Genomic DNA, 27720 nt, shown 5'->3' with positions numbered 1-27720 from the left:
CCTGTACTGTACTCCTGCTTTCTGTTTTTACCTGAACTCATCTAAACTCTAGAAGGTTTCCTTCCACAGTAAATCAAAGGAAGCACTCCTCACCGAGGCAGTTGCTGGGGATGAGCGCGGGTAACCAGGCCACGTTAGAGAAGGCAGATGCATGCAGCGAGTTGATCCTGGCCAGCTCCGACACGCCGCCTGAGAACGACAGCGGACCCACCGGATCCACCCGCCACAGGATCAGCTCGCTGTAGATGGCGTTGGGATCCTGTGAGACACCGCCGGATGACACTCTGCTCCTGCGGGACGGTGCAGCGGTGGGCCGGGTCAGAGCGGCCTCCCCGTCAGGTGTCCTCAGGGCGTTGTGGTGCGAGGTGGTGAGCAGCAGTGGCAGCAGCGAGTGGCAGGCCAGATCGTTGAGGTGGAAGCGGTGGCCGCAGTATCGTGACTTGTGAGAGACGCTGAGCACCGTGGAGAAGGCTGAGTCCTCAGCGAAGCTGACGGCCCACTGGTTGAGCGAGCCGTCGGCGTGTTTGGAGATCATCAGGACGCTGGGGGTGAAGATGCTGAGACGCAGGCTGTTGGAGGTGGGTTTGTTGTGACTCAGGCCGATCAGAGCGGAGGACGAGTGCGGGAGGCCCGCAGGACGCTGACGGCCATGCTGGATGGCCAGGTCCACGTTTCTGTTGCAGGCATACATAACCACACTGCGGCTGAGTGAGTTGGCGTCACCGGTGGGGAAGGCCACGGGAATCCTGGACACGAAGGAAACCTGGAAACAGAGAATGAACTCAGAAATCAAAGACCAGAGAAGCCCCCTATTAGGGGTGTGTGATATTGACAAAAAATAATATCTCAATATTTTGAGATATAATATTTGGATTTTTCCTCAATAAAGATAATTAACATTTTGCTGATGAAGTTTTCTGCATTTCAAACGCTTGTCTAGTCTCGCTCTCCCAGAACTCTGTGCATTCTGGCTCAAGACAGTTAGGGTATGTCGAAAAACTTTTCCAGCATTTTTGTGTATTTGAACCCTTTCCAACAATGACTGTATGATTTTGAGATCCATCTTTTCACAGGACAACTGAGGGACTCATATGCAACTATTACAGAAGGTTCAGACACTCACTGATGCTCCAGACATAAAAAGCACGCATTAAGAGCTGGGGGCGGGGGGGTGGGGCGTTGTGAAAACTTTTGAACAGAATGAAGATACATTTTTCTTACTTTGCCTAAATATCATACTTTGCTTTCATTTAGTACTGCCCTTCAGAGCCTACAGAAGATAGTAACATGTTTCCCAGAAGACAAAATAAGCTGAATTTACCCTGATCTTCAAATTCCAAAAGTTTTCACCCCATTTTTATAAATTCAACTATTATTTTCTCTTGTGGACTATATGTAAACATCTTTTATGAGAAATATCTTATTCAGGTCAGTACTAAATAAACAATAACATGCATTTTGTATGATCCCTCTTATTTTACTAAAATAACTAACATTTTGTAGATTCTGAAAGGGGGATGTAAACTTTTGACCTCAACTGTAAAACCATCAGTATGTGGTGACAAGTCATTTAAAATGGCAGATTCATTTTGAAAGAGTAACTGGATCATTGACTTAAATTATTAATTCAAAAACAGATTCATTCAGGAAAGAAACACTGCAGTGTTGCTCCAGCTTTGTTTGAAAATATTTTCATTGCCGAAACAGAAAAAAACAGACAATATTGTGTCTAAAATTAAACTTGCACAATATTAACTTTTTGTTTTTTGTTTTGAACTGCAACTGGGTGGATGCTAGGTTGATGCTATGTGGTTTCAGTGTGTTCCAAGTTGTTTCCAGGCATAATTTGAGGAATCATTCACATCTGCAGCACAAACTCTTTTAGGATGTGGCGTCTGTACCTGTGCCTGTCGGAACATGCCGGGCTGGTACTCGTCCAGCCAGTCGACGTGCCACACCAGCAGTGATCCGTCCATGGGGTGGATGCTGAACAGCATGTCTGCCGCTCGGTTCCAGTCACCCAGCAGCACGTCCACCTGATGATCCACAGCCGCCGCAGGGAGAGCAATGGAGCTCGGAGCCGCAGCATCAGCAGCGCTCCCCTCCTCATCAGCATCTGCTCACAACACAGAGAGATTTCAGCTTCATATGACTCATGAGAATCCGCACATGCTCTTCACTTTTACTCAGAAAGAGCAATACGTGTTGATGAACATCTAATGTTCTCATATCAACAGTATTTGTGACCCCAGACCACAAAATCAGTCATAAGGGTCAACTTTTCATAATTTGAAAGCTGAATAAATAAGCTTTCCACTGATATATGGCAGGGTTGGGGCCATTCATGAATTGAATTGAGAATGAATGGTAAATTCCAATTCACTTCCTGGAATGGAATTGGAATTGCATGCAGCTGACAGGAAATGAAATTGGAATTGAATTGGAATGTCAGGAAACAGAATTGAAATCAAATAAATTCCACTAAATTCCACTTGAGATATTTAGGCCTGAGAGATGCAATCTTAGCGATGACAATTTTCAGGAAATGATGATAATTCGATGCAATAAAAAGTGAGTGAAATACATGAATGAACATGACTCATTTTTTTTGTGAGTTGAGACATATATTATGTGGTAATCATATATTGAATGTATAGTACATCCAGAAACTTATCACCACTGTCATTCAATTATTGATTCATAATGTACAGTTCTCATTTTTATTTACTTGCATTTGATCAACTCTGTTTCATACATTACTTGGTATTTGTAAAGCATCATAAAAAGTTCAAATATATGTCTCTAAATGCAATCACAAATAAATGCTCAGAAACAGCAATAAACGGAATTCAGTGGAATTTCCCTGAATTGAATTCCACTTCCTGTAATTCCAATTCAATTCCAACTCTGTTTCCTGTAATTGTTGTTGAATTCCAATTCCATTTCCTTCTTTGAATTGGAATTGTTGAGTTCATTCCTGAATTGACCCCAACCCTGATATATGGTATTGTTAGCATAGGACAATATTTAAAATACATCTGGAGATATCTGGAGTTCCTTTTCTACTCAAAATGACCCATTCATACTCAAACACTGAGTGAAATGTACTTGAGTGTTGGCAGATTTAACTTAAAATAATTAAGTAGAAATTACTCATCAAATTCAAACTGGCCACGTAAATTACTTATTTCTTTTGCTAATTTTACCTAACTTAGTCAAGTAGTTTTAATTGATTTCAATACTTAATTTTACTTAAAATGTATGCGTGCAAAAAACTTGCTAAATAAAAATGAAGTAAATCTTACTTGTTTTTTTTTCAGTGCAGATCTAAAAGTTACTCAATCAAAACTCACTTTCTGACACCTGACAGTCACTCTGACTGGAAATGAGCTAAAACACTGGCGTATCTGATCCTGTGATGAATGACCTGACTCACCGCTCCAGCTCCTTCAGCAGTCACTGAACTGAGGAAACATTTAGACTCAGACCGATGAGCTGCTGATATGAGCATGCATGAACTAAACACTTGAATGAAGGGAGAAATGACAGTTTTTATGGTTTCTCTTTGTTTATGTAGAAACTTGAGTTGATGAAGACTAGTTTACTCACTTTATACACTGTAGATATGTAAAACACCCACATTTCACCTCATTATTGGGTGCTTTATGTAAACAAACTGGTAAATCAGTTATTTAAGCAGTCCATTGAAATTAGCTGTCTGAAAGAACTAGTTCAGAAATCATATTTTCCTGTTTGCCTGAAGCTCTGAAATACAGATAATTTTGTAAGTAATGTTCAGTTTCTTATACAGTCTAATGGTTTTGCTTCACAAGACCTCAATATTTTGTCAAGAGCAACAAGTATTCATTTTGTGTTGGCTGATATGCTTTTTTTATTCTCACAAACCAGTAGCTGTTCACTTGCACTTTAGGAATCACCAAGGACCATGGCTTCAGCTAAAAATATATTTTACTGTTCTGCTGAAGAAAAAAAAAAAAAAAAAAAAAAAAAAAGTCACCTACATCTTGGATTAAATTAAAGGATTCCACTTCCAAAATAAAAATTTCCTGATAATTTACTCAGCCCCTATGGAAGCCCATTCCTGCCGCCAAATCAAAAATAAAAGAAAGGTTATTGCAACTCATCTCACAATTCTGACTTTTTTCCTCAGAATTGTGTAATACAAACTCACAATTTAGAATTTTTTTCTCAGAATTGTGAGATAAAAAGTTGCAATTACCTTTTTTATTTTTTATTCAGTGAAGGAAACGGGCTTCCATACACCCCCAGGTCATCCAAGATGATTATGTCTTTCTTTCTTGAGTCGCAAAGAAATTAAGTTTTTTTGAGAAAAACATTCCAGGATTTTTCTCCATATAGTGGACTTCAATGAAGCTCAACAGATTGAAGGTTAAAAATGCAGTTTAAATGCAGAAGAAAGGTCTTATAGCAAAAAAATCAGTTATTTTCTTAAAAAAAATACAATTTCTATATTTTTTTAACCTCAAATGCTCGTGTTGTCTAGCTCTGCAATGCTCATGCAAAATCGTCCTACATCACTGCAGAAGTACCGACCCAGTGTTTACAAAGTGAATGTGCAAAGAAGATCAAACACCCTCAACAAAAGGAGAAAAGGAGGAGAAGGAGGAGCTGCACTGAAACTGCAGTTTTAACCTTCAATCCACTGAGCACCACTGAATTCCACTACATGCAGAAAAATCATTGAATGTTTATTTATTTGCGACTGAAGAAAGAAAGGCAACCTGGATGACATGGGGGTGAGAAAATTACCAGGAAATTTTTATTCTGAAAATGGAGTTATCCTTTAACAGCGAATGTTAATTTCTAGGTGAACTATTCCTTTAATAAACAGTTCTGAGTCATCTTGACTTGATTCACATCCTGCTCTGCATGCTCACAAAAGTGTCACTCTCACATGTAAATGATGTAAATCAGTCCTGCACTATATTATACGGATAGAGATGATGCACACAGTACCGTAGCGCTCTGTGGGTCCGTTCTGCTCGCCGCTGCTCCTCAGCTGCTGTAGAAACACCTCCATACTCAGCGTCAGGTGCAGCTCTTTGTTGTTGAGCCAGTGAACGGTGAAGGGGCCGCCCGGTTCCTCCTCATCAGAGCCGTTCATGGATGAGATGGAGGGCAGCAGAGGGATGTCTGCACACAAACATCACCATTACATTCACATTTACATTATCTGTCTTCAGACAAAGCTCACTGCTTCCTGCATGTATTTTGACAGCAGGTCCGCCAGAGCTACAGAAAGAGATGAGATTTAAAAGCAACAGCAGGAGGAAATTTGTAGTCAGTTTCATCCTGTTTGTCACACAAAGCTCTCATATGGAGAAAGTTGAAAACACTCTTGTTTTAAGTTAATTTGTTTACAGGGGCAATGCACATTAATGAACAACAGGCAAAAGGCTATTTTTTACTATAGAGCCTTGACAGAATGTTAAAAAAAGTCACCCTTAAAAAAATCATATTTATACAAAAACAAAAAGGAAATATTAAAAAATAAAACTCTCTTTAACACTTTTAATGTTTTCGAGATTTATTTAAAAAAAAAAAAAAACAGCACATCATAGTTAATTCATCATTAATCATCCTGGATGCTTATTCACATTTATGTAACATGCAGATAAACAAACGAAAAGTTAATTTGCAAAATCTAATAACTCTGTTTTTAACAATTTTCAAAAATCATGTTTTTTCATTGTGCATTCCAAATAATCTCAATCAAACTGCAGTTGGGTTATTTTGATTAAGTAAAAATAACTAAATAATAAAAAAATAAATACAGCATTTTGTTTTGATTTTTGTATTCATTTTCAAAAAAGATCATTTTTATTTTTAAAAATATTTTATATTTCAATTTTGCATTTGTATTATTTCATTAATTATTAGCTTTTTACCAACTCATGAGCCCCAGTTTGGTAAACCACATACTACTATACTTGATTTCACCTTTTTTTATTTCATTAATTATTAGCTATCAACTCATGAACTACAGAATTTATTTGTCAAAGTTAACTGAGTGTGAGTTCACATTACATCTCTGTATTTATCCTGCAGACAGTTTCCCCTTCTGAGTGTTTCTGTGTCATGTGTGTGTCACATGTGAAGACTGTCGGTCAGGCGTGTGTTACCTGTGGCTGGGTTAATGCTGGCGGCGATGTGAAAGTGGCACAGTGCGTTGGCGTGCAGCATGTTGGTTCGGTGGGCATAGTGTTTGTTCTGCTGCTGGGGCAGAGGACCGGTATATGAGAGCTGAGATAAACAGCGCACCTCCTCTCTCCACGACGGCTTCAGCTTCAGCTGTGAACACAAAGCAGATGCCGCTGTAGTCTCTCATCACAGTGAACACGTGGCACATGATGCTCCGTTCCTCCGTCTCACCTCCATCGGGTTCTGGTTCTGCGCTCGCATGTTGCTGGAGGATTTCTTCATGTTGTTAGCCTTCATATCGTTGCTGCTGTAATTGTGTCTGAGTCCAGACAGCAGACAGTCACTGGGCAACAGTGTTTCGGCCCATAGGCGACACACGCTGTCCTTGCAGCAGGTCAGCAGGACATTACACACGGTGCCACTGAAAGAGCGGGACACAGCGGTCAGCGAGAGCGTCAGGCATCTGCAGGGCCGTCTGCCAGCCGTCACGCCTTTACTCACCTGGGCATGTATTTGCTGGTCTTCCTCCAGGAGAAGCCAGTGACGGATCGAGGGTGAGCCAGGTAAATGAAGGAGAAGTTGATCTCGGCTCCTGAGCGCACGTCCAGCGGCGTGAAGAGTTTGGTGATGTCCGCCTGCCATTTACTGGTGCTGTACCACACCTTCACCAGACAGTCGTCCTGCAACAAGACAATCACTCAATAATGGTGCATACTTGTCACGTCGGGAAGATCATATTTCGGAGTTGAGCATAAATAAGTTTCAGAGTTTTTGGCACGTGAGAAGCAATAGATGCATCTGTACTGACACCAAACTTGCTCATTTATTTATCATTTTACGGCAGCATTAAATGTGACCCTGGAGCACAAAACCTTATATAGCACAGGTATATTTGTAGCAATAGCCAAAATTATGTAAATTTCAAAAAACTCATTTTGATTAGTAATATGCATTGCTAAGAACTTCATTTGGACAACTCTAAAGGTGATTTTCTCAATATTTAGATTTTTTTGCACCCTCAGATTCCAGATTTTCAAAAAGTTGTATCTCGGCCAAATATTATCCTATCCTAACAAATCCCTACATCAATGGAAAGCTTATTTATTCAGCAGATGATGTATAAATCTCAATTTCAGAAAATTTATCCTTATGATGTTTTGTGTTTTTACTGTATTTCTTCTTGATTGTACTGCAGTTTTATTGTTTTAAATATGCTTTATAAATAAACTTGAATTTAAATTATATTCATGGCAAACTCGAGAGTTATACGAGTTTTTTTTTTTTTAAAAGTCTTAATAACAATAATAATTCTATGAATTATATACAATAATTTAACAATAACATTTGTACAAAAAAAATACTATAGATAATTTTAAAATTTAATATTTGAACAAAAAATATAATTTTTTGTAAATTAGTTTAAATGACATTTTTTTATTTACAATAAAACCAGTCAATTTTTATTCAAGATGCATATATGAAATATGATAATATTATACAATTACAATAGAATATAAATAATACTATATAATATAATTTATTTTAATTATATAATTGTATATGTAATTATAAAAAATATTTGTGACACTGGACCACAAAAACAGTCATAAGTGTCAATTTCTTAAAACTAAGACAATATTTGAGTGAGGCAGAACTATTTGAAAATCTGAGGGTGCAAAACAATCAAAATATTGAGCAAATCACCTATAAAGTTGTCCGAATGAAGTTCTTAGCAATGCATATTACTAATCAAAAATGAAATTTTGATCTATTTACGGTAGGAAATTTACTAAATATCTTCATGGAACATAATCTTTGCTTAATATCCTAATGATTTGTGGCATTAAAAAAAAAAAAAAAGATAATTTTGACCCATACAATGTATTTTTGCTCCAGGGTCACATACAATATATATTATATAATATATAATAATTAATATATTTAAATTATTATTTGTTCAGCAGATGATGTATAAATTTCAATTTTAGAAAATTGATGCTTATGATGTTTTGTGGTCCAAGGTCACAAATTTTCTTTTTTTCTGTTTGCTTATTCAGTCATTCACATTTTTACTGTATTTCTTCTTGATTGTACTGCAATTGTATTGTTTTAAATATGCTTTAAAAATAAACTTGAATTTGAATTATATTCATGGCAAATTTTTAGAGTAATACAATTTAAAATATAGTCTTAATAAGAATAATAATTCTATAAATTATATACAATAATTTAACAATAATATTTGTACAAAAAAATAAAAATAAATAAACAAACAAATACTATACATCATTTTTCAATTTCATATTTGAACAAAAATAATTCATATATTTATATATAATTAAATAAAAACATAAAAAGCAAAAACACAGAAATGTCCATTCCTTATTCATCATTTTGTAGAAGTAGAGCTGAAAAAATCTTAATTATATGCAGACTAGGTACACTGACTCTCCCATACACTCCAAAAAACACAACTGACTGGATTAGAAATTGTATTTTTTTTTTTATTATTTTCTTACTTATCTTGCATGAGCTTCATATTCGACTGAAGAACAGCAAGATTTTGGGTGAATCATGACTACAGTCTCATCTTGTTTTCTACACAAAACAGTCAAATGACTTGGAATACGTCCACACGTCACGCATGTACAAACACTAACCTGTCCTGCGGTCGCAAAAAACTCTCCATCCGGGGAAAACTTGATGAAGTGAGTGGGAGCCGCAGATCTGTAACAGCCAGAAAGATTTTACTGGAATTGCTTGACGTGAATTCAGAGAAATTCAGTGTGATGTAATGGACGAACACTGACTTGCATTGCCATACGCATCTCCAGGAGCGCTGAGGACCAGCTGTTTCGGCCTCTTCTCCGGTCTCTGTGCTGGACTGAAAATCACACCACATCTGCAGACACGCCGAGCCCGTCAGGAGATATGAACCTGTGGACAGCGGTAGAGAAGAGAGGTGAGCAGCCCGCCTGAGACAGTACGAGCAAGCACTGAGATCTCACGTACCGGTGGGGTGCCATGTCAGGATGTGTGCGACCGACTGCAGAACAAACTGCCCGCTCTTCTGCCAATGATAATTCAGCTTCTGCTGAGTACAAACACACAAAACAAATCATTTCATTTGGCATTTGGCCTTTATGCATTGCATTCAAGGTACACGTGTCACCAGTTCATGCACTCCCTGGGAATCAAACCCATGACTTTGCATTTCATGACCTGAGTGTATTTTTCCAGAAGAAACTCACGTTTTGTGCTTTCCCTTGCGGACTGACCTCCACCGGCTCAAACATACAAACAATGTTTCCATACGACGCAGCGATCTGAAAACAGAGCAGTTTTAGAGAGTTTGCACAGTAATAATCCTGTTTGGATGCTAGTCCAACTCTCCCTGAATCCTAAAAACATTCCCTGATCACTTCAAACACCATTGTTTCGACTCATTCAAACGCGTCTGTTGTGTTTCCCACTTCAGAAACGTTCCCACGCTCATGTGTTCGCCTGAACAATGAGCTGGTAACGTGAGCACACTATGGGTGGATGGTTTTAATTAACGGAAAGCGAGAGAGCATTGCAAAGCTCTTGAGGCGAGCAGGACGTTTGGACCGCCGCATGTCTGGCATGTCAATGACGTCTAGTTTACAGGTTCAGGAACAGGCCTGGAAACTCTTACGGATGATGCAGGGCTTCAGTTCAATTCATAAAACGTGTATCAAGAAGTCACCAGTGGTGGATGGTGATCAATCAGACTGTTATAGGCAGATACTTGATGTGAAAATTACACTGTAAGTATTAATTACTGCTCCCCATGTCTTGAAGGAGAAATCTACTTCCAAAACAAAGACTCACATATAATGTACTCACTGAGTCAGAATACACAGAGTTCAGGGAGAGAAAGGCAAGACAAGCGTTTGAGATTAAAAAGTATTTAAATGTTTTTTTTTTTTTATGAAAATAACCGATCGTTTCACTAGACAAGACTCTTCTTCCTCAGCTGGGATTGTTTACAACCGCATTGGGATTGTTTGAAGACGCATTTAAACTGCATTTTGGAAGTTCAAACTCAGGGCACCATAGCAGTCCTCGAAAAAGATTTTTTTTACAAATGAAAAAGGAAAGACATGAACATCTTGGATGACAAGGGGGTGAGTACATTATATGTGAATCTTGGTTTTGGAAGTGGACTTTAATGTACAACACATGACAGCTGACAAACAGCATTTGTTTTACAAGGACGTATCATGTCTCAAATCACTGGTGTTGAACTCAAGAATGGAATCATCAACATAAATGAATAAAAGGATGAAGAAATCCAATATCTTACTCTACTAAAATGGCATGTTATCCATAATAAATCATAAACAAATTAAAGAGTTCACATATGACGGCTGTTCAGTATTTATTATTCATTCAAGATCAACATAATTAGAGTATCTGCAAACACACTTCACTCCCTAATGATAAATAACATTTATAAGGCCTCTGAAGTATGTTTACTTTCCTGGATCCTGTTTTAATTGTTACATTTTAGTAATTAACAAAAACATGTCTAATCAATTGAAATCATGAAATGTATGTATAAATATAACATGAATACAGTCATGTGAAAAAGTTAGGACACCCTATTGAATTTCATGGTTTTCTGTATCGGGACATAATTAGAAATTATCTGGTCCTTGGCAGGTCTTAAAATTTAGAAAATAAATCCTCAGGTAAACATCATCACATGTCATATCACACTGTGTCATTATTTATTTAACAATAATAAAGCCAATATGGAAAGGCCATGTGTGACAATGTTAGGACACCCTATGAGTCAGTTGCCTGTAGATCCACTTTTAGCAGCAATAACTTGAAGCATTCATTTTCTGTGTGACTTTATCAGTCTCTCACATCGTTCTGGAGGAATTTGGACCACTCTTCTTTTCAGCGTTGCTCCAGTTTATTGAGATTTGTGGGCATTTGCTTATGCACAGCTCTCACCACAGCATTTGAGCCAGGATGAGCTCTAGACATGGACTGGGCTATTGCTACACCTTGATTCTTTTCTTTTCAGCCATTCTGTTGTAGATTTGCTGGCGTGCTTGGGATCATTGTCCTGTTGCATGACCCAATTTTGGCCCAACTTTAGATTTTGGACAGATGCCCTCACATTTGACTGTAGAATACTTTGATATACAGAGGAGTACATGGATAACTCAATGACTGTAAGGTGCTCAGGTCCTGCGGCTACAAAACAAGCCCAAAATTATCAGCCCTCCTCCAGCATGCTTGTCTTTCGGTATGAGGTGTTTGTGCTGATATGCTTTTTAGGTTTTCACCAAACTTGGTGCTGTACATTATGGCCAAACATCTCCACTTCGGTCTTGCCTGTTCAAAGGACATTATTCTAGAAGACTTGTGTTTTGTTCAGATGCAACTTTGCAGACCTAAACTGTGCTGCAATGCTGCAATCAAGCTTTCTTCTGCCAAGCCTTCCAAACATGACATTTTTGTCCCATATTTTTCTAATGCCATTCTCATGAACTTTATCATTTAACATGTTAACTGAGGCCTGTAGAGTCTGGGGTGTAGTTCTTGGGTTGTCTGCCATTTCTCTGAGCTTTACATGGTCTGATCTTTCTGGGATGTCCACTCCTGGAAGGAGAGGTGTCTGTTTTAAATGTCTTCCACTTGTGAATAAACTTCAAATTGTTTGGAAATGGCCGTATTACTCTTCTCAGATTGATGGCAGCAACAATTGCTTCTCTAAGATGATTGCTGATGTCTTACCTCCTTGGCAATGTGTTAACGCACACCTGAAGGCTCCAGACCAGCAAACTGCCAAAGCTTATGCTTTTATAGAGGCGCTCAGACTTGCTGATGATCAGTTAATCAAAGGTATTTGATTAGCAGTGCTTGACTGTTATTTACCCTCTTAATTCCAGTGTTAACAGTAAGGGTGTCCTAACTTTGTCACACATGGCTTTTCTATTTTGGCTTTATTTTTGTTCATTGAATAATGACACGGTGCAGTTTGTCATGTGTTGTTGTTCATCTGAGGTTTTATTTTCAAAATAAGACCAGCCAAGCACCTTTTTTTTTTTTAAATGATGTCCTGATACAGAAAACCATGGAATAAACTCCATGTACTCCATTTACATTTTTCTGGATTCTGTTTCAATTTAATTTTATTAATCATGTCTAATAATTAACTGAAATCATGAAATGTACACAATTTAACAACAATTTATTAAAAGTGTGAAATAAAAATTACATTTTAGGGACCTATAAAATTAGTTTTATTTTACACAAATCCCATGTTTTTTGTTTACACTATACTGGATTCCATTTTAGCAGTTTGCAATTTTCCAATGTTTACTTTTTTTATTTTTTATTTTACAACATTTATTTTATATTATAAATTATATTATAAATTTACATACATACATACATACATACAAAATACATACATATGTGTGTGTGTGTGTGTGTGTGTGTTTTTCAAAAATTCTGTTATCTACTTTATTTTTCTGGATTTGTGATTTAATACAAATGTATTGTCAAAAATTGTGGTAATTAAATTAAGGCATAAAAAATATTATTAATATTCATATTATTACTATTAATATTCTAAAATAACATTTACTGTTATTTTTAGTGAGAATAAAATGTCACTCATTAACACAAAATGTAATTTTTTTTCTTTTTCACAAATTCCATGTTTTTTGTTTACAATTTACTGGATTCCATTTTAGCAGTTTTCTAAAATGTAATCCAATTTTTTTTTTTTTACAAAAACAGGTCATATGAAATGCTTTATTTATTTATATACATACATATACGTATGTGTATGTACGTGTTTTCAAAAATTCAGTGTTGTCTACTTTATTTTTCTGGATTTGTGATGCAATACAAATTTATTTGCAAAAATGATGGTAATCAAATTAAGGCATAAAAAAATATTATTAATATTTATATTATTGCTATTAATATTTTAAAATGCAATTAAATGAACTTATTAACACATAGCCATGCAGACTTCACATTTCCATGCAGTCTTTTTGTGTGTCAATATATATATACTTACTATATATATATATACTTAAGTGCATTTTCTTAAGTGCATAGCCCTATTTTTTGATATATTCATTCAAATTTTGTCAAATTAGCTTATGCATTCCCTGGGAATTGAACCCATGACCTTGGTGTTGCTATTCTGGTGCTGCTCTACTACAGAAATGAGACAATAGATATGATAACAAAATATCAGTCCTTTCAAAAGTTTAAGAAATTAGGACTTTCAGAAATGAAGAAATGACAATGAGGCATATGTGACTGACACCTGACATCATGAGTGTGTGTGTGTGTGTCTCACCTGTCCACCCTGCAGTGAGCAGTCCACGCAGCCCACCTGAATGTTACCATGTTTGGCTCCCGGGATGATCTGGATCCTTTCAAAGTCACTTCCCAGAATGACAATATCACAGCCAGAGGCGTACGCCTGTCCCACAAGCACCGGACACACAGATAAAACACGATCAGTAGTATAAACACACATACTGAGACTGATACTCATGGCCAGAGTAAGCATCTGCTAGAACTGGGTGATTTTTCAGATTTTATTAATTCATTTGAATGTAATGTTTTGCCACAGTTTAATTTGTTTATAAGAAGAACTGTGGTTTTGAATAAAAATATTAGCAAACGTTACAATCAGACACACTGTCAGTCCACCAAATATTTAGCATTTTTCTGATTTTATATTATTTCTGAATATTCAGGATATTTTTACGACAATATTTGTCTTTAAATTTCACGCATCTTTTCTGCAAAGATAACAAGTTTACAGGTTTACCGTGAAGGGCTGGTTGTTGACACTGCCCACAGAGAAGCAGTTGTCTCCGGGATTGACGGCCCCCGTGAGCACCTGGTGCAGGTTCATGCTTCTTGGCACACTTGAGTTTCAGCACGAACCCCTGCAAACAGACGGAGAATCAGCAACTGCTGTCAGCAGAAACACACAACAAACACACAGTAGTAACGACAGACACACATACATCATGTGGAAGTTACTAGAACATGTAAAAACCACAGATATATTCCCAAATCACAACCGTTATGATCACAATATAATGCTACACATATTCCATAATGTGTAACAGGGAGCGCAGGACAATTAGGCCTATATATATCCATTATATCCATATAATATCCATTTTATTTTTTTCCTAAATCCTGTTTTTTTTTGTCTGTTGTTGTTGTTTTTTTGATTATTACATGTTTCACTTGTTCCACTTACATTTTCCTGGATTCTACTTTAATGGTTAACTTTAATTTTAGTAATCATGTCTAATAATTAACTGAAATCATAATCCATAATGTGTAGCAGGGAGTGCAGGAGAATTGTGACCCTGACCACAAAACCAGTCACAAGGCTCAATTTTTTGAAACAGAGATGTACACATCATCTGAAAGCTGAATAAATAAGCTTTCCATTGATCTATGGTTTCTTAGGATAGAACAATATTTGGCCGAGATACAATTCTTTCAATATATGGAATCTGAGGGTGCAAAAATCTAAATATTGAGAAAATCGCCTTTGAAGTTGTCCAAATGAAGTATTTAAAAATGCATATTACTAATCAAACATTAAGTTTTGATATATTTACAGTAGGAATTTTACAAAATATCTTCATGGAAAATGATCTTTAATTAATTTCCTAATGATTTTTGGCATAAAATAACACACAATGTATTTTTGGCTATTGCTACAAATATACCCGTGCTACGTAAGACTGGTTTTGTGGTCCAGGGTCACAATTAGACCTATATATTTTCATCTTAAATTAATTTTAAGGCAATACACTACAAGCAAACAGTATTTTTTCATGCACTGGTCAATTTTGAGACTTTGGGCTGTTCTGAATCCAAAACACACATTTACGTGTTTATTTTATTGCACTTTCTATTTGCGTATGTAGATTTTAACTCCAATCCTTAATCTGTTTAAAGAGTATTTTCTTACAAACACCAAACATTAATGTTTTATTCCTCTCTATATTCATAAGGTTTGTTTACATTTCATTCACACTGATTTATACAACATTTTACTCCTAAAAACATGATGAAAATGTGTTTGTTTTCTGTTGAGTGACAGTATTTTTCATTTATGGAGTGATAGACAGAGACATCCAGAATCCCCTCTAAAAAAAATCTTCAACTCTAATATGACAACAAAATCAGAAAAGAATTTATGAATCCGATTTTACCCAAGGATCTAATTTATGTGCTGGAAATATATGCAAATCAATGCATATTTAATCAGATAATGCCTAATTTGCACATTTCAACATGACATTTCTGTAAATAATGTCTTGATGTACTGTAATTAATTAACTGGGGAAGAATGATGATGTCTGTTAGTTCCCCTGTAGTGTTTTGCATTAAAACACATATATCTGATATGAATATACATCACATTTATTCAAGTCATAACCATAAATACTTTGACTTAAGTCATATTTACTTGTATATCAGCTAATGCATTCATGTCTTCTATAATCCTGTTTTAACAAGTTGTATTAAACCATAGGCAAAAAGAACACAATTTTACAATTCAACCTAAAAAATATAAGTAAAGAAGAATTATACCAAGGTAAAATTAGAATTTACAAGAAATTAAATAAAATAAGCGCCTCATGTGTGAGGTTTCAATTTTTGTTTCTAATGCTGATTCATAATCTCAAAGAATGTCTTGGCTTAAATCCATTTCCTCACATGCTTGATACTTAGACAGTCAAATAAACATTTGTCTGAGACAATACATAACATTAACATATCAATGTTCTAATGTAAAACAGTAAAATGACACCATGCCACTCAAACTAAACTCAGAAAGTCCTGTCAGTTCCAGTGTGTGTGAGTGTGTGTGTATGGTCATACTGTGATGTGTCAGTCAGTCACTCACGTGATCAGCGGTCAGTCATGAGCTCCACACTCGTGTAAATGTCTAAACTGCCTGATGCTTCGCTTTTGATACAGTTGCATATATTTATCTTTAATATTTAATCATCCCTGTGTCTAATAAACCACAGTTTTCTGATTTTCTCTCAGAGGATCCAGTCACAGCTCGAGCTCCTCAGCTAGCCATGCTAACACCACACTGACAGTTTTAACCAGAACATTTCATGACAATCCATCACAAACAGTTGAAAGCCACAGTTCTGGACCGTCTCGGTTATAAATGTCATTCACATCATGATTAATACACGTCTGACAAATTTTCATTGGACACTGTTGATGTTATTAGCCGCGTAGCATTAGCATGACAGCAGGCGAACATCAGCAATGAGAAAGAATGATAAAGTCACGCACGTCTTACCTCAGAAACGGGTTTCATTTATGCTCAAGTTCAAATATAATGTGTGTTCCTCTCATTATGAGAGATAATTAAGACACACAGTGATTTGGTGATGTTTGTGTGCGGAGACTCTGCGGTGCGGGTCAGGAAGTGAAGCGCGCACTGCATTATGGGAGTTGTAGTCGCTGTCTGACCGTTAAACTGCACGCTGGTCACATGAGTCATTCGTGTATTGTAACACTGCCTTGACAAAACAACAGTCTGTAAACGGGAACATCTGAACAATATTGCATATATAATATATATATTTAATATAATTGTATTCGTAATAAAAAATATGTTACGGTTAGTGTTCGTAAATACGCTCTGTATTTAGTCAAATCTAACTTCTTACCGCCATTCAGCCATGCCTTGGGAAATTTGTATAGCCACTAGTTAATCTGTAGTACACACATAAGAGCACTGGGACAGTTCTCTATAGATAGATAGATAGATAGATATCAATATGGCCAATAATTGCTAAAACATGTTTCAAAATATATTTACAGTCATGTGAAAAAGTTAGGACACCCTATTGAATTACATGGTTTTACGTATCAGGACATCTTTAAAAAACTGGTCCTTGGCTGGTCTTAAAATTTTGAAAATAAAACCTCAGATGAACAACGACACATGACAAATTACACCCTGTCATTTTTCACTGAACCAAAATAAAGCCAAAATGGAAAAGCCATGTGTGACAAAGTTAGGACACCCTTACTGTTAACACTGGAATTAAGAGGGTAAATAACAGTCAAGCACTGCTAATCAAATACCTTTGATTAACTGATCATCAGCAAGTCTGAGCGCCTCTATAAAAGCATAAGCTTTGGCAGTTTGCTGGTCTGGAGCCTTCAGGTGTGTGTTAACACAATGCCAAGGAGGTAAGACATCAGCAATCATCTTAGAGAAGCAATTGTTGCTGCCATCAATCTGAGAAGAGTAATACGGCCATTTCCAAACAATCTGAAGTTTATTCACAAATGGAAGACATTTAAAACAGACACCTCTCCTTACAGGAGTGGACATCCCAGAAAATTCATCCCAAGATCAGACCGTGTAAAGCTCAGAGAAATGACAGACAACCCAAGAACAACACCTCAGACTCTACAGGCCTCAGTTAACATGTTAAATGATAAAGTTCATGACAATACCATTAGAAAAATATGGGACAAAATGGCATGTTTGGAAGGCTTGGCAGAAGAAAGCCTCTTCTATCTAAAAAAAAACATTGCAGCACAGTTTATGTCTGCAAAGTTGCATCTGAACAAAACACAAGTCTTCTAGAATAATGTCCTTTGAACAGACGAGACTGATGTGGAGATGTTTGGCCATAATGCACAGCGCTACGTTTGGTGAAAACCTAAAGAGCATGTCAACACAAACACCTCATACCAAAAGACAAGCATGCTGGAGAAGGGCTGATCATTTTGGGCTTGTTTTGTAGCCACAGGACCTGAGCACCTCACAGTCATTGAGTTGGCCATGAACTCCTCTGTATATCAAAGTATTCTACAGTCAAATGCGAGGGCATCTGTCCGACATCTAAAGTTGGGCCAAAATTGGTTCATGCAACAGGACAATGATCCCAAGCACGCCAGCAAATCTACAACAGAATGGCTGAAAAGAAAAGAATCAAGGTGTAGCAATAGCCTAGTCCACGTCCAGAGCTCATTCTGACTCAAATGCTGTGGTGAAAGCTGTGCATAAGCAAATGCCCACCAACCTCAATAAATGCAACATTGAAAAGAAGAGTGGTCCAAATTCCTCCAGAATGGTGTGAGAGACTGATAAAGTCACACAGAAAATGAATGAAGTTATTGCTGCTAAAAGTGGATCTGCAGGCAATTGACTCATAGGGTGTCCTAACTTTGTCACACATGGTCTTTACCTCTTGGCTGTATTTTTGTTAAATAAATAATGACACTGTGTGATATGTCATGTGTTGATGTTGATCTGAGGATTTATTTTTCAAATTTTAAGACCTGCCAAGGACCAGATAATTTTTTTATTATGTCCTGATACAGAAAACCATGAAATTCAATAGGGTGTCCTAACTTTTTCACGTGACTGTACATAAATATATTTTGTACTATACATCAGTGGAAAGATTATTTTGTATAAATCTCAATTTCAAAAACTGATCACATTTAGCATGTATTTAAAATATATTTTGCCTATAAAAGCATATTAGGTGCATAACAACAACATGAACATGCAGACCGTTTTAATTTGAGAACATAAGGCATGAGAAGCGTGCAAAAGCTGAAGTGATTGTGCTGAGTTAGTGTCATGCGATCAGAGCAGATGATCAGCACTTCAGTGACCAGACAATCAAACCTGCATGTGTTTGTGCTGTTTAATGCTGACATTATTCACAGTGTCTTTAACCATGAGCATCTCACAGCATCACAGTTAATTCGGTTTACTGCTGACATCACAGTGCTGCTGCTTATGATAACAGCTAGCATTTAAATTTTAGGGCTCATAAACATTTAACTGCAACAGTATAAAGAGCTCTGAACATCACACTCTCACACTCTCAGAAAAAAAGGTACAAAAGATGTGACTGGGGGCAGTACGTTTCCAAAAGGTGCAAATATGTGAGTTTGAATGATTTTTGAATGATATTAAACTTTAATTCTCAAGGTTCATATATTTGGATTTTTAATTGATAATTAATTTCATTTGCAAAGCACAATGACAGATCATACAGCAAATTATTAATATGGCTGTTATGTGTGTTTATTGATGATATGACTGCAGCAGAACAGCAATAAATCAAATCTACTTCAGTCAGAAGCATTTCAGCATCAGATGTGCTCATCCGCAGGTGAATCTCTGTTGAATGAACCTCTGGTCAGCTCCTGTCTGTTAATAATTCATACGGCCTGACATTGTGCACTGCATCTGATGATATTCAATATTTAGTGCGTGTGTGTCATCCGTCAGAGAGGAGATGAGTGAAGGGCATCTGAAGCTCAGTGAAGAGCTGGATGAGACGGACACACTTCACATGAATAAAACACCGGCTGACATGTCATCCACAATAAGACGCTTTACAGCTGTGTTTGCTCTGACAGCTGCTGTAAATGTTCAGCTCAAGTAGGTCAGAGACTCATTAAAGATGTACTTTTGCTCCTGAATATTATATTGTGTTCATAGGAATATAAAATAGCAAAAATTAAGGTCAACATGGCCGTATTATCACAAGTTTCTCATGTGATTAAATGACATTTTGTTGGACTCTTTTATAACACAAAAACATATGGAAATGTATACAATATTACAGTATATGGAAATATACTATATACATATTATATACTGTACAGTGTCCTCAACCTCCCAATACTGGCACCCTTGGAGAAAACAAATCTGCATTGTTTATCCTTTTGATCTTTCATTTAAAAAATCATGAAATTCTAACCTTTCATTTATGTAAAACAATGGGGGGGGGGGGTGTCTCATTATGAAACTACATTAAAAAAAAGTTCATCAAGACAAATGTTGGCCTGAAAATTTAAAGCAGCTGTAAAAGCTTGAAGTCTTTATATAGATAGATTAGATGATTAGAATGTCATTAACATGATTAGCATGTAGTTAGCATGTTTCTAACTTTTTTCTAGCATGTTTAACATGTTACTAGCATGACCAGCAAGTTACTAGCATGTTGCTAGCATGATTAACATGTTACTAGCATGTTGCTTGCGTGTTTTTTTTTAGAATGATTAGCAAGTTACCAGCATGATTAACATGTTACTACCATATTTCTAGCATGACTAACAAGTTACTAGCATGTTGCTATCATGTTTCTGGCATGACTAGCAAGTTGCTAGCATGATTTTATCATGATTAGCATGTGATAATCACGTTGTTTATGTGTTTTAGCTTGTCTAACGAGTTACTAGCATGTTGCTAGCATGTTTCTAGCATGATTAGCATATTGTTAATATGATTAGCATGTTACTAGCATGTTTTTAGCATGGATAGCAAGTTATTAGCATGTTGCTAACATGATTAGCATGTTACTACCATGTTGCTAGCATGTTTTTAGAATGATTGACAAGCTACTAGCATGTTGCTACCATGTTTCTGGCATGACTAACAAGTTGCTAACATGTTCATAGCATTATTAGCATGTTATTAGCATGTTTCTAGTGTGATTAGCACATTACTAGCATGTTTAACATGTCACTAGCATGATTAGCATGTCAATAAAATGTTTCTATTAACAAGTTACTAGCTAACTTGCTAACTTAGTTATTACTAAATGCTGATTAGCAAGTTACTAGCATGATGCTAGCATGTTTCTAGCATGATTAGCATATAGTTAGCATGATAAGAATGTTACTAGCATGTTGCTAGCATGTTTCTAGAATGACTACCCTGGTAAAAAAAAAAAAAAAACTGCACATGCTGGTACGTATGTTAAATAGAAATATTAGAGTGGAAGCTTGAATGAGTTTGAATGGATTTGAAATAGTATGCAGAAGGGAAGCTGGATTGAATCTCAAAGGATTATGGGAGTTTTTTTGACCAAAACCAAAGAATATAGTTCTGATTTTCTTCACAAAATAGAAATTGGCTGTAAGAAAAGAGCTAAAGCATTGAAAATCCCCATTTCCACTATCAGGGCAATAATTAACTGAGGAGGAGAGTTTGAGTGGCCAAAGACTCCAAGGATCACAGCTGAACTGCAGAGATGAGTTGTGAGTCTTGTGGTCAGAAAGCCTAAAAAAATATATCAAACAGCCCCTATATCACCACATGTTGTTCGGGAGGGTTTCAAGAAAAGTTCTCCTCGCTCATCCAAAAACAAACTCCAGGATATTCAGTTTTCAAATACAACTGGATCTTCAAACGGGACTGGCTTCTATGGTCAGATAAAACAGCTTTTTGGCAGCAAACTCACCAGATGGGTTTAGTACAAACAGGGATCAAACGTAGCCCATGCCCACGGTTAAATACACTGCTGGATCTTTAATGCTGTGGGCCCGTTTTTCTGCCGGAGGTCCTGGACGTCTTGTTTAGATGCATGGCATCATGGATTCTATCAGATACCAGCAGATGAAAAAAAAAATCTAAACCCGACTGCCTCTGTTAGAAATCTTATAATGGGCCGTGATTGGATCTTCCATCAGGACAATGATTCAAAACAAACACAAAAATGTGTCACTGAGCACAAAATGAAGCTTCTGCCATGGCCGTCCCAGTTCCCTGATATGAACCCTATATAGTGATTGAGTGAGGTGAACTGAAGAGAAGAAATACCAACATGGAGCTGGGAATCTGAAGGATGTGGAGTGATTCTGTCTGAAGAAATGGTTTTCCAAACTCATCAAGCACCACAGGAGAAAACTCAGAGCTGTTATCTTGGCAAAAGGATGCTGCAGTAATTAGGTGCCAATAATTGCGGCCAATGTGAACTAGATAAAAACATTAACTTCGTAATTAGATTTTCCCCCCACTTTCCATTGTTCTACTTCAATGAAAGGTTCGAATTTTGTCTTTCCGATGCCCGTTTTCCACAAGTTGATGTGATTCTTTAGGGTCTTAATGAAAAGTCTATAATATATTTTGGTTGAAAATTCTCAATGGTAGTGTAAAAAACACTTTTTATTATGTTAATGAGCTCTGCTCGCTCCACCCCTCTCTTCTCTCTGTGGAATGATAAGCCTGTTTACTTTAGTCGCATTTAGCTGTGTTTAGCCGTTAAACTGGCTAACTAACAGGTTATTAGGAAAGGCGATTGCAAAGATGAATAAAAACCCCTTATACTCACTTCGGCTGTAAATGAAGCTGGATCACGAATGGTTTGCGCGAACACAGACGTATATATGTAGATCAGGAGGTGCATTCTCTTCACAAACAAATGTAATCCACTGCATCTTCAGTGGCTTGGATGTCGGGAGTAAATGACGAACACTACGTTCATTATTACATCCAGCAACAGAACACCTCAATCGCTCAATCGGAGATATTCTTGTCTAACTTACATCCCTGCTCCGGCATCGAAACAATGGAGGTCGGACTGTTACAACTGAAATAAGATGCTTATGTCAATTAATTATCGTGGGAGCGGCCTCTGTCGGTGCCACAGGCATCTGAGAATGGCTCAGTTTGAAAAAAGGGATATTATTTTTACAAATTAATTAAAAACCACTGCATGAATTTTTATCATTATAGGATGGATGTGTACATACACTGTGCCAGCACACATTAATGTTCAAACAACATGTAAAAGTGAGCTTTGCATCTGATGACCCCTTTAATGAAAGATCAAAAGGGTAAACAATGCAGGTTTATTTTCACAGCCAAATTTGCTTTGCATATTTACCAACTAATGTTAACAAACTAATGCTTATATTTTGCAATATACTGAAGTACATGCATGGACTATATAGGGCTATAAATTCATATGCATAAAATATATAGTAGTCAACATTTGAAGTGGATTAACTTTGATTAACTTTTTTTTGATCCACTTCAAATGAAACAATTTTTAACTGTTTTAACAATTAACAGTTGAAACAGTTCATTCATTTCTCCTAAGTTAATGTATATGTTTACATAAAGCTGCACTCATTCATAAACGCTTATCTCACTTTATTGTTTGCATAAAGATAAACATGCCATATGAATAAAAAATGTGTGATGGTATATAAGAAAAAAGTATTGACTGAAAACAAATTATTACGATTTTTTGACAGTCGGACGCTTTGTTAAAGTCATGGAAACATGGATGGAAAATGATATACTGTATAACAGTTATAACGTATTGAGTGAGATGTATTTTTAAACACAAATATATGAAAAGATTATTTGCAAAAACAGATAACGTTTAAAAATAAATCATTTTTAAATTTTCAAAAATCATGTGTTCTTTAATGCTGTTATGTTTTTATTGTGTTTTATAGTTAGGTTTTTTTTTTTTTTTAGTTAATCAAAATAACCCAACTGCAGTTTGATTGAGATTAATTGGAATGCACAAAAAAACAAGATTTTTGAAAATTGTTAAAAACTGAGTTATCTGTTTTTGTAAATGAACTCTTCATATGTTCATGCACGATGTATTATTCAAAATACTGTAATATATTACCACGTGAATTTACAGAACACATTAGATCATTTAATATATTGATCATTAGCAGATAAGGAAGTTTATTTTCTTTGGCTGACTTGTTTGAAGGGATGATTGCAGAAAAAACAGAAGCTGAAAGTGCATTAAAATGTCCCAGATTACTGTAATTCACCCTCACAGCATCAGATACTGTATAAGAATTGTGAAAAAATAAAAGTTTTTTTTTTTTTTCACAGTGATGTCATTTTTGGTTCCTCAAAGAACCTTTCAGTGATCACTTGTGACCCTGGACCACAAAGCCAGTCATAAGTATCACGGGTATATTTGTTGCAATAAGGCAAAAATACATTGTATGTCAAAATGATAGATTTTACTTTAATGCCAAAAATCATTAGGATATTAAGTAAAGATCATGTTCCATGAAGATATTTTGTAAATTTCCTACTGTAAACAAATTAAAACTTCTTCTGATTAGTAATATGGAAAACAAACAAACAAACAACAACAACAAAAAAGAACAAAAAAAGATTAAAACACAACAAAATGACAGAAACTTTAACTAAAATAAAAATTAAAATGGAAAATGCTAAAACTAAAAACTCAAAATGTATCCAAAACAAAACTTAAACCATAAAAAAATGTAATTACTTGGAATAAAATAAATGTTAAATGGAAAACAAAACAAAACAAAAATCTGAGGGTGCAAAAAAAATCAAAATATTGAGAAAATCGCAATCTTAGCGATGCATATTACTAATTAAAAATTAAGTTTTTATATATTTAGCATAGGAAATTTACAAAATATCTTCATGGAACATGATCTTTACTTAATATCCTAATGCTTTTTGGCATAAAAGAAAAATGTATTATTTCGACCCATACAATGTATTATTGGCTATTGCTACAAATATACCCGTGCTATTTAAGACTGGTTTTGTGCTTCAGGGTCACGTTTTTTAAAAGAACTATTGTGTGGTATAGTAAAGAAAGAACCTTTTTCCACTGGAAAGCTTCTACGGCTGTTAGCGGTTCTTCACGCTTCAGCTTTGTTTCAGGAGCGTCTTGTGCTGCTGGTTGAGGACAGCAGGTGGCAGCAATGAAGCGCTGGCGTTTGTCCTCATCCACCCACCGCCTCTGATGGATGTCACCGACTTCACAAACATTGACGATGGAAAATGATTCAGGATTCCTGACGTATAAACGCTGCGGCTCGCTTCTGAAGCAGAAGCTCTTTGCGGTGTGGTGGGCTCCTCCGTGAGGCCGGTCTGAAGTGTTTTTGTGATGTTATTGTATCTGCTCGCTCCACGACTCCAGTCGGCCGTAATTACAGGCCTGCAGGTCTAGCGGCCGCGGCCGACAGCCGTTGAGCTCTGAACCGGGTCGGCTCTCTGATGTCTGATGGAGGAAAATGATTTCCACTCGCTCTGTATGATTCAAATGCACTGGAGCAAACCACAATGATACGTAATGACACATAAATCATACTCGAGGAGGAAAAACAAGCACGGAGAGGAAAAAGCGTAGGCCAGCGCATGTTGTGCGAACACGCCATCTGCAGCCTTTAAAGCGCAGATCTTTGAACATCGCTGGGAGAGAGAGAGAGAGCTTTGTGAGGCGAATCTCAGATCTTGGGCTGACATTGGCAGAGCACCAGCTCACACTGAGTGTGTGTGTGTGTGTGTTTTATGTATGAGTGTGTGTTTGTCTTCAGATCATGCTGGGGTTTCTTTCTCCTTGTATCTCCTGCGTCGTTCGGCAGAAGAACTGCACGTCCTCCAAAGGTGAGCGAGGCTGTGGGAACAATGGCTCTGGAAGGAAAAACAGGGAGGATCCGGATATCCCATCCCATTAACTACACCCTCTTCCTGAAGGACTTTCCAGCAGCATCCAGGAAGAGGATGAGGAGGTCAGAGCGCCCTTCCTCCTCCATTATCTGTCTATCACCTGCACTTCTGCAGGACTCAACTCAACACTAAAGCTAACACTAATGTGTGCTAAAGAACCTTCTGCTGATATTCTCATAAAGTTGAAAATCTTATTTCTCAATGTTCTCTGAAGCAGGGCTATTATGGCTAACTAAAACCAAACATTAAACAAAAAAAAAAATGTTTTTGTTACTTTAAATATGATAAAATATCAAAAGCTTTTTTATTTCAGCTAGTTGAAAATGCAACACTTTTCATTTTAGTTTATTCAGACGTGATGTACTAAAACTAAAACCAAAATAAAAATTAAAACTATTTAAAAAATAACTACTAAAAATCAGCAGAACACACAAAAAAATGACTGAAACTTTAACTAAAATTAAAATTAAATTGGAAAATGCAAAAACTAAAAACTAATTCAAAATGTATAAAAAAAACTACAACAAAAACAAACAAAAACTTAAACTTAAATTTAAAAAAAGTAATTACTTTTTTAAAAATGTTAAATGAAAATCAAAACAAAACAAACAAACAAACAAAAAAGACCAAACAAAACAGAAAAAAAAATTAAAAAATAACTAATAAAAATGAGAAAAACACAACAAAATAACTGAAACTATAACTAAAATTAAAATTAAAATTAAAATTAAAAATGCAAAAACTAAAAACTAATTCAAAATGTATCCACAACAACAACAACAAAAACTTAAACCATAAAAAGTCATTACTTGGAATAAAATAAATGTTAAATGGAAAAAAAACAAACAAAAAAAAACAAAACAAAAAAAAACACAAACAAAAAGACAAAACAGAGCAAAAAAAAATAACAACATAAAAAATAACTAATAAAAATGAGAAAATCACAGCAAAATCAATTAAATTTTAAAATTAAAATGGTTAATGCAAAAACAACTAATTCAAAATGTATAAAAACAACAACAACAAAAACAAACAAACAAACAAACAAAAACTTAAACTATAAAAAAGTCATTACTTGGAAAAAAAAATGTCAAATGAAAAAAAAAACAGAAAAAAACATTTAAAAATAAAATAATTGTTTAATGGAAAACAAAACAAAACAAAACAAACAAAAAGACAAAACAGAGCAAAAAAACATTGAAAAATAACTAATAAAAATGAGAAAAACACAGCAAAATCACTGAAACTTTAACTAAAATTAAAATTAAAATGGAAAATGTACAAACTAAAAACTGATTCAAAATGTATCCAAAAAAACAAAACAAAACAAAACAAAAAAAACATATTTTATTTCAGCTAGTTTCCAACGCAGTATTTCTTTTTTTTAATTAAGTGTAACTTCATATACTAAAATAACTAAAACTGAAATAAAAATGAATAGAAAATTATATAGACATAATGACAAAATCAGAATTACTCAAACTTTAACTAAAGTTAAAATGAAAACAGAATATAAATATAAAAAATGGATCATGTGTGTGTGTGTTTGTTTGTTGAATTTCTGACTCTGATAAATTAATTTACCAATTAAACAGTGCCATTAAATGCCAGTACAAATATCAATATGATGTAATTGAAGAATAGTGTACACATATATTAACTGCGTATGGCAAATATTTAATTTTCCTGAAATAATTTGTATTCTTCATATTACTTGTATGACTGGGTATTTAAAAATGTAATTGTTAAATAAGTCCCAATGAAAATGTACTGGGAAAGTAAGATCTGGGGGTCGCACATTACGACATGCAAAGTGAATCGCGCACATGACTGGACAGAAAGCGAGGCTTCTACGAAAGTGATCTCTACGTTAACAAGCCTCGAATTGAGGCTTCATCTGGCAAGCCCGTTAACACAAGCTCTGATGTCCTGGTTCGGTTTAAATGTCATTTCACTAGTTGACAGTCATTCAAGATTTAGCAATCCAAACTTGTTAACGATGTGGGAACACAAATTCAAACAGCATATGTAGTCGCTAAGAACCGTAGTGACATCTCTTATAAAGGCATGCAACTTTACAAAGTAAACTGGTCCAAAAAATACTTCACTAATTAGCACACAAAATACCATTGGTGTACTACATCCACCACCTCACCGGAAGTTGTACCCACGTTCTTTTTTACAGCAGCGCCCCCTGGAAACTTTTGGCTAGTGTGCACGTGAGGCAC

The 27720-nt window shown here is 35.9% G+C and overlaps 1 protein-coding gene across 4 annotated transcripts in view; it reads right to left on the bottom strand.

Annotated features, from left to right (window-relative positions):
• dmxl1 (Dmx-like 1) overlaps window positions 1–16683 on the bottom strand; it is a 49094-nt gene extending 32411 nt beyond the window's left edge. For 3 of the 4 annotated variants that reach the window (XM_051117697.1, XM_051117699.1, XM_051117700.1), the window contains exons 1-13: window positions 16550–16683; window positions 14024–14144; window positions 13544–13669; window positions 9435–9509; window positions 9196–9277; window positions 8994–9120; window positions 8844–8910; window positions 6685–6863; window positions 6415–6604; window positions 6165–6333; window positions 4999–5175; window positions 1902–2116; window positions 94–763 (exon numbers count right to left, since the gene is read on the bottom strand). In XM_051117697.1, the coding sequence (XP_050973654.1) occupies window positions 94–763; window positions 1902–2116; window positions 4999–5175; window positions 6165–6333; window positions 6415–6604; window positions 6685–6863; window positions 8844–8910; window positions 8994–9120; window positions 9196–9277; window positions 9435–9509; window positions 13544–13669; window positions 14024–14110 (2164 nt within the window). In that variant the 5' untranslated portion in view covers window positions 14111–14144; window positions 16550–16683. The remainder of the gene's footprint in view (window positions 1–93; window positions 764–1901; window positions 2117–4998; window positions 5176–6164; window positions 6334–6414; window positions 6605–6684; window positions 6864–8843; window positions 8911–8993; window positions 9121–9195; window positions 9278–9434; window positions 9510–13543; window positions 13670–14023; window positions 14145–16549) is intronic. The other variant, XM_051117698.1, reaches the window with a different exon arrangement.
• Window positions 16684–27720: the final 11037 nt, after the last annotated feature.

The sequence above is a fragment of the Labeo rohita genome, chromosome 8 (genome assembly GCF_022985175.1).
Source record: "Labeo rohita strain BAU-BD-2019 chromosome 8, IGBB_LRoh.1.0, whole genome shotgun sequence".
In the NCBI taxonomy this organism is placed as follows: Eukaryota; Metazoa; Chordata; class Actinopteri; order Cypriniformes; family Cyprinidae; genus Labeo; species Labeo rohita.
This window is presented reverse-complemented; position numbering and strand designations above follow the sequence as displayed.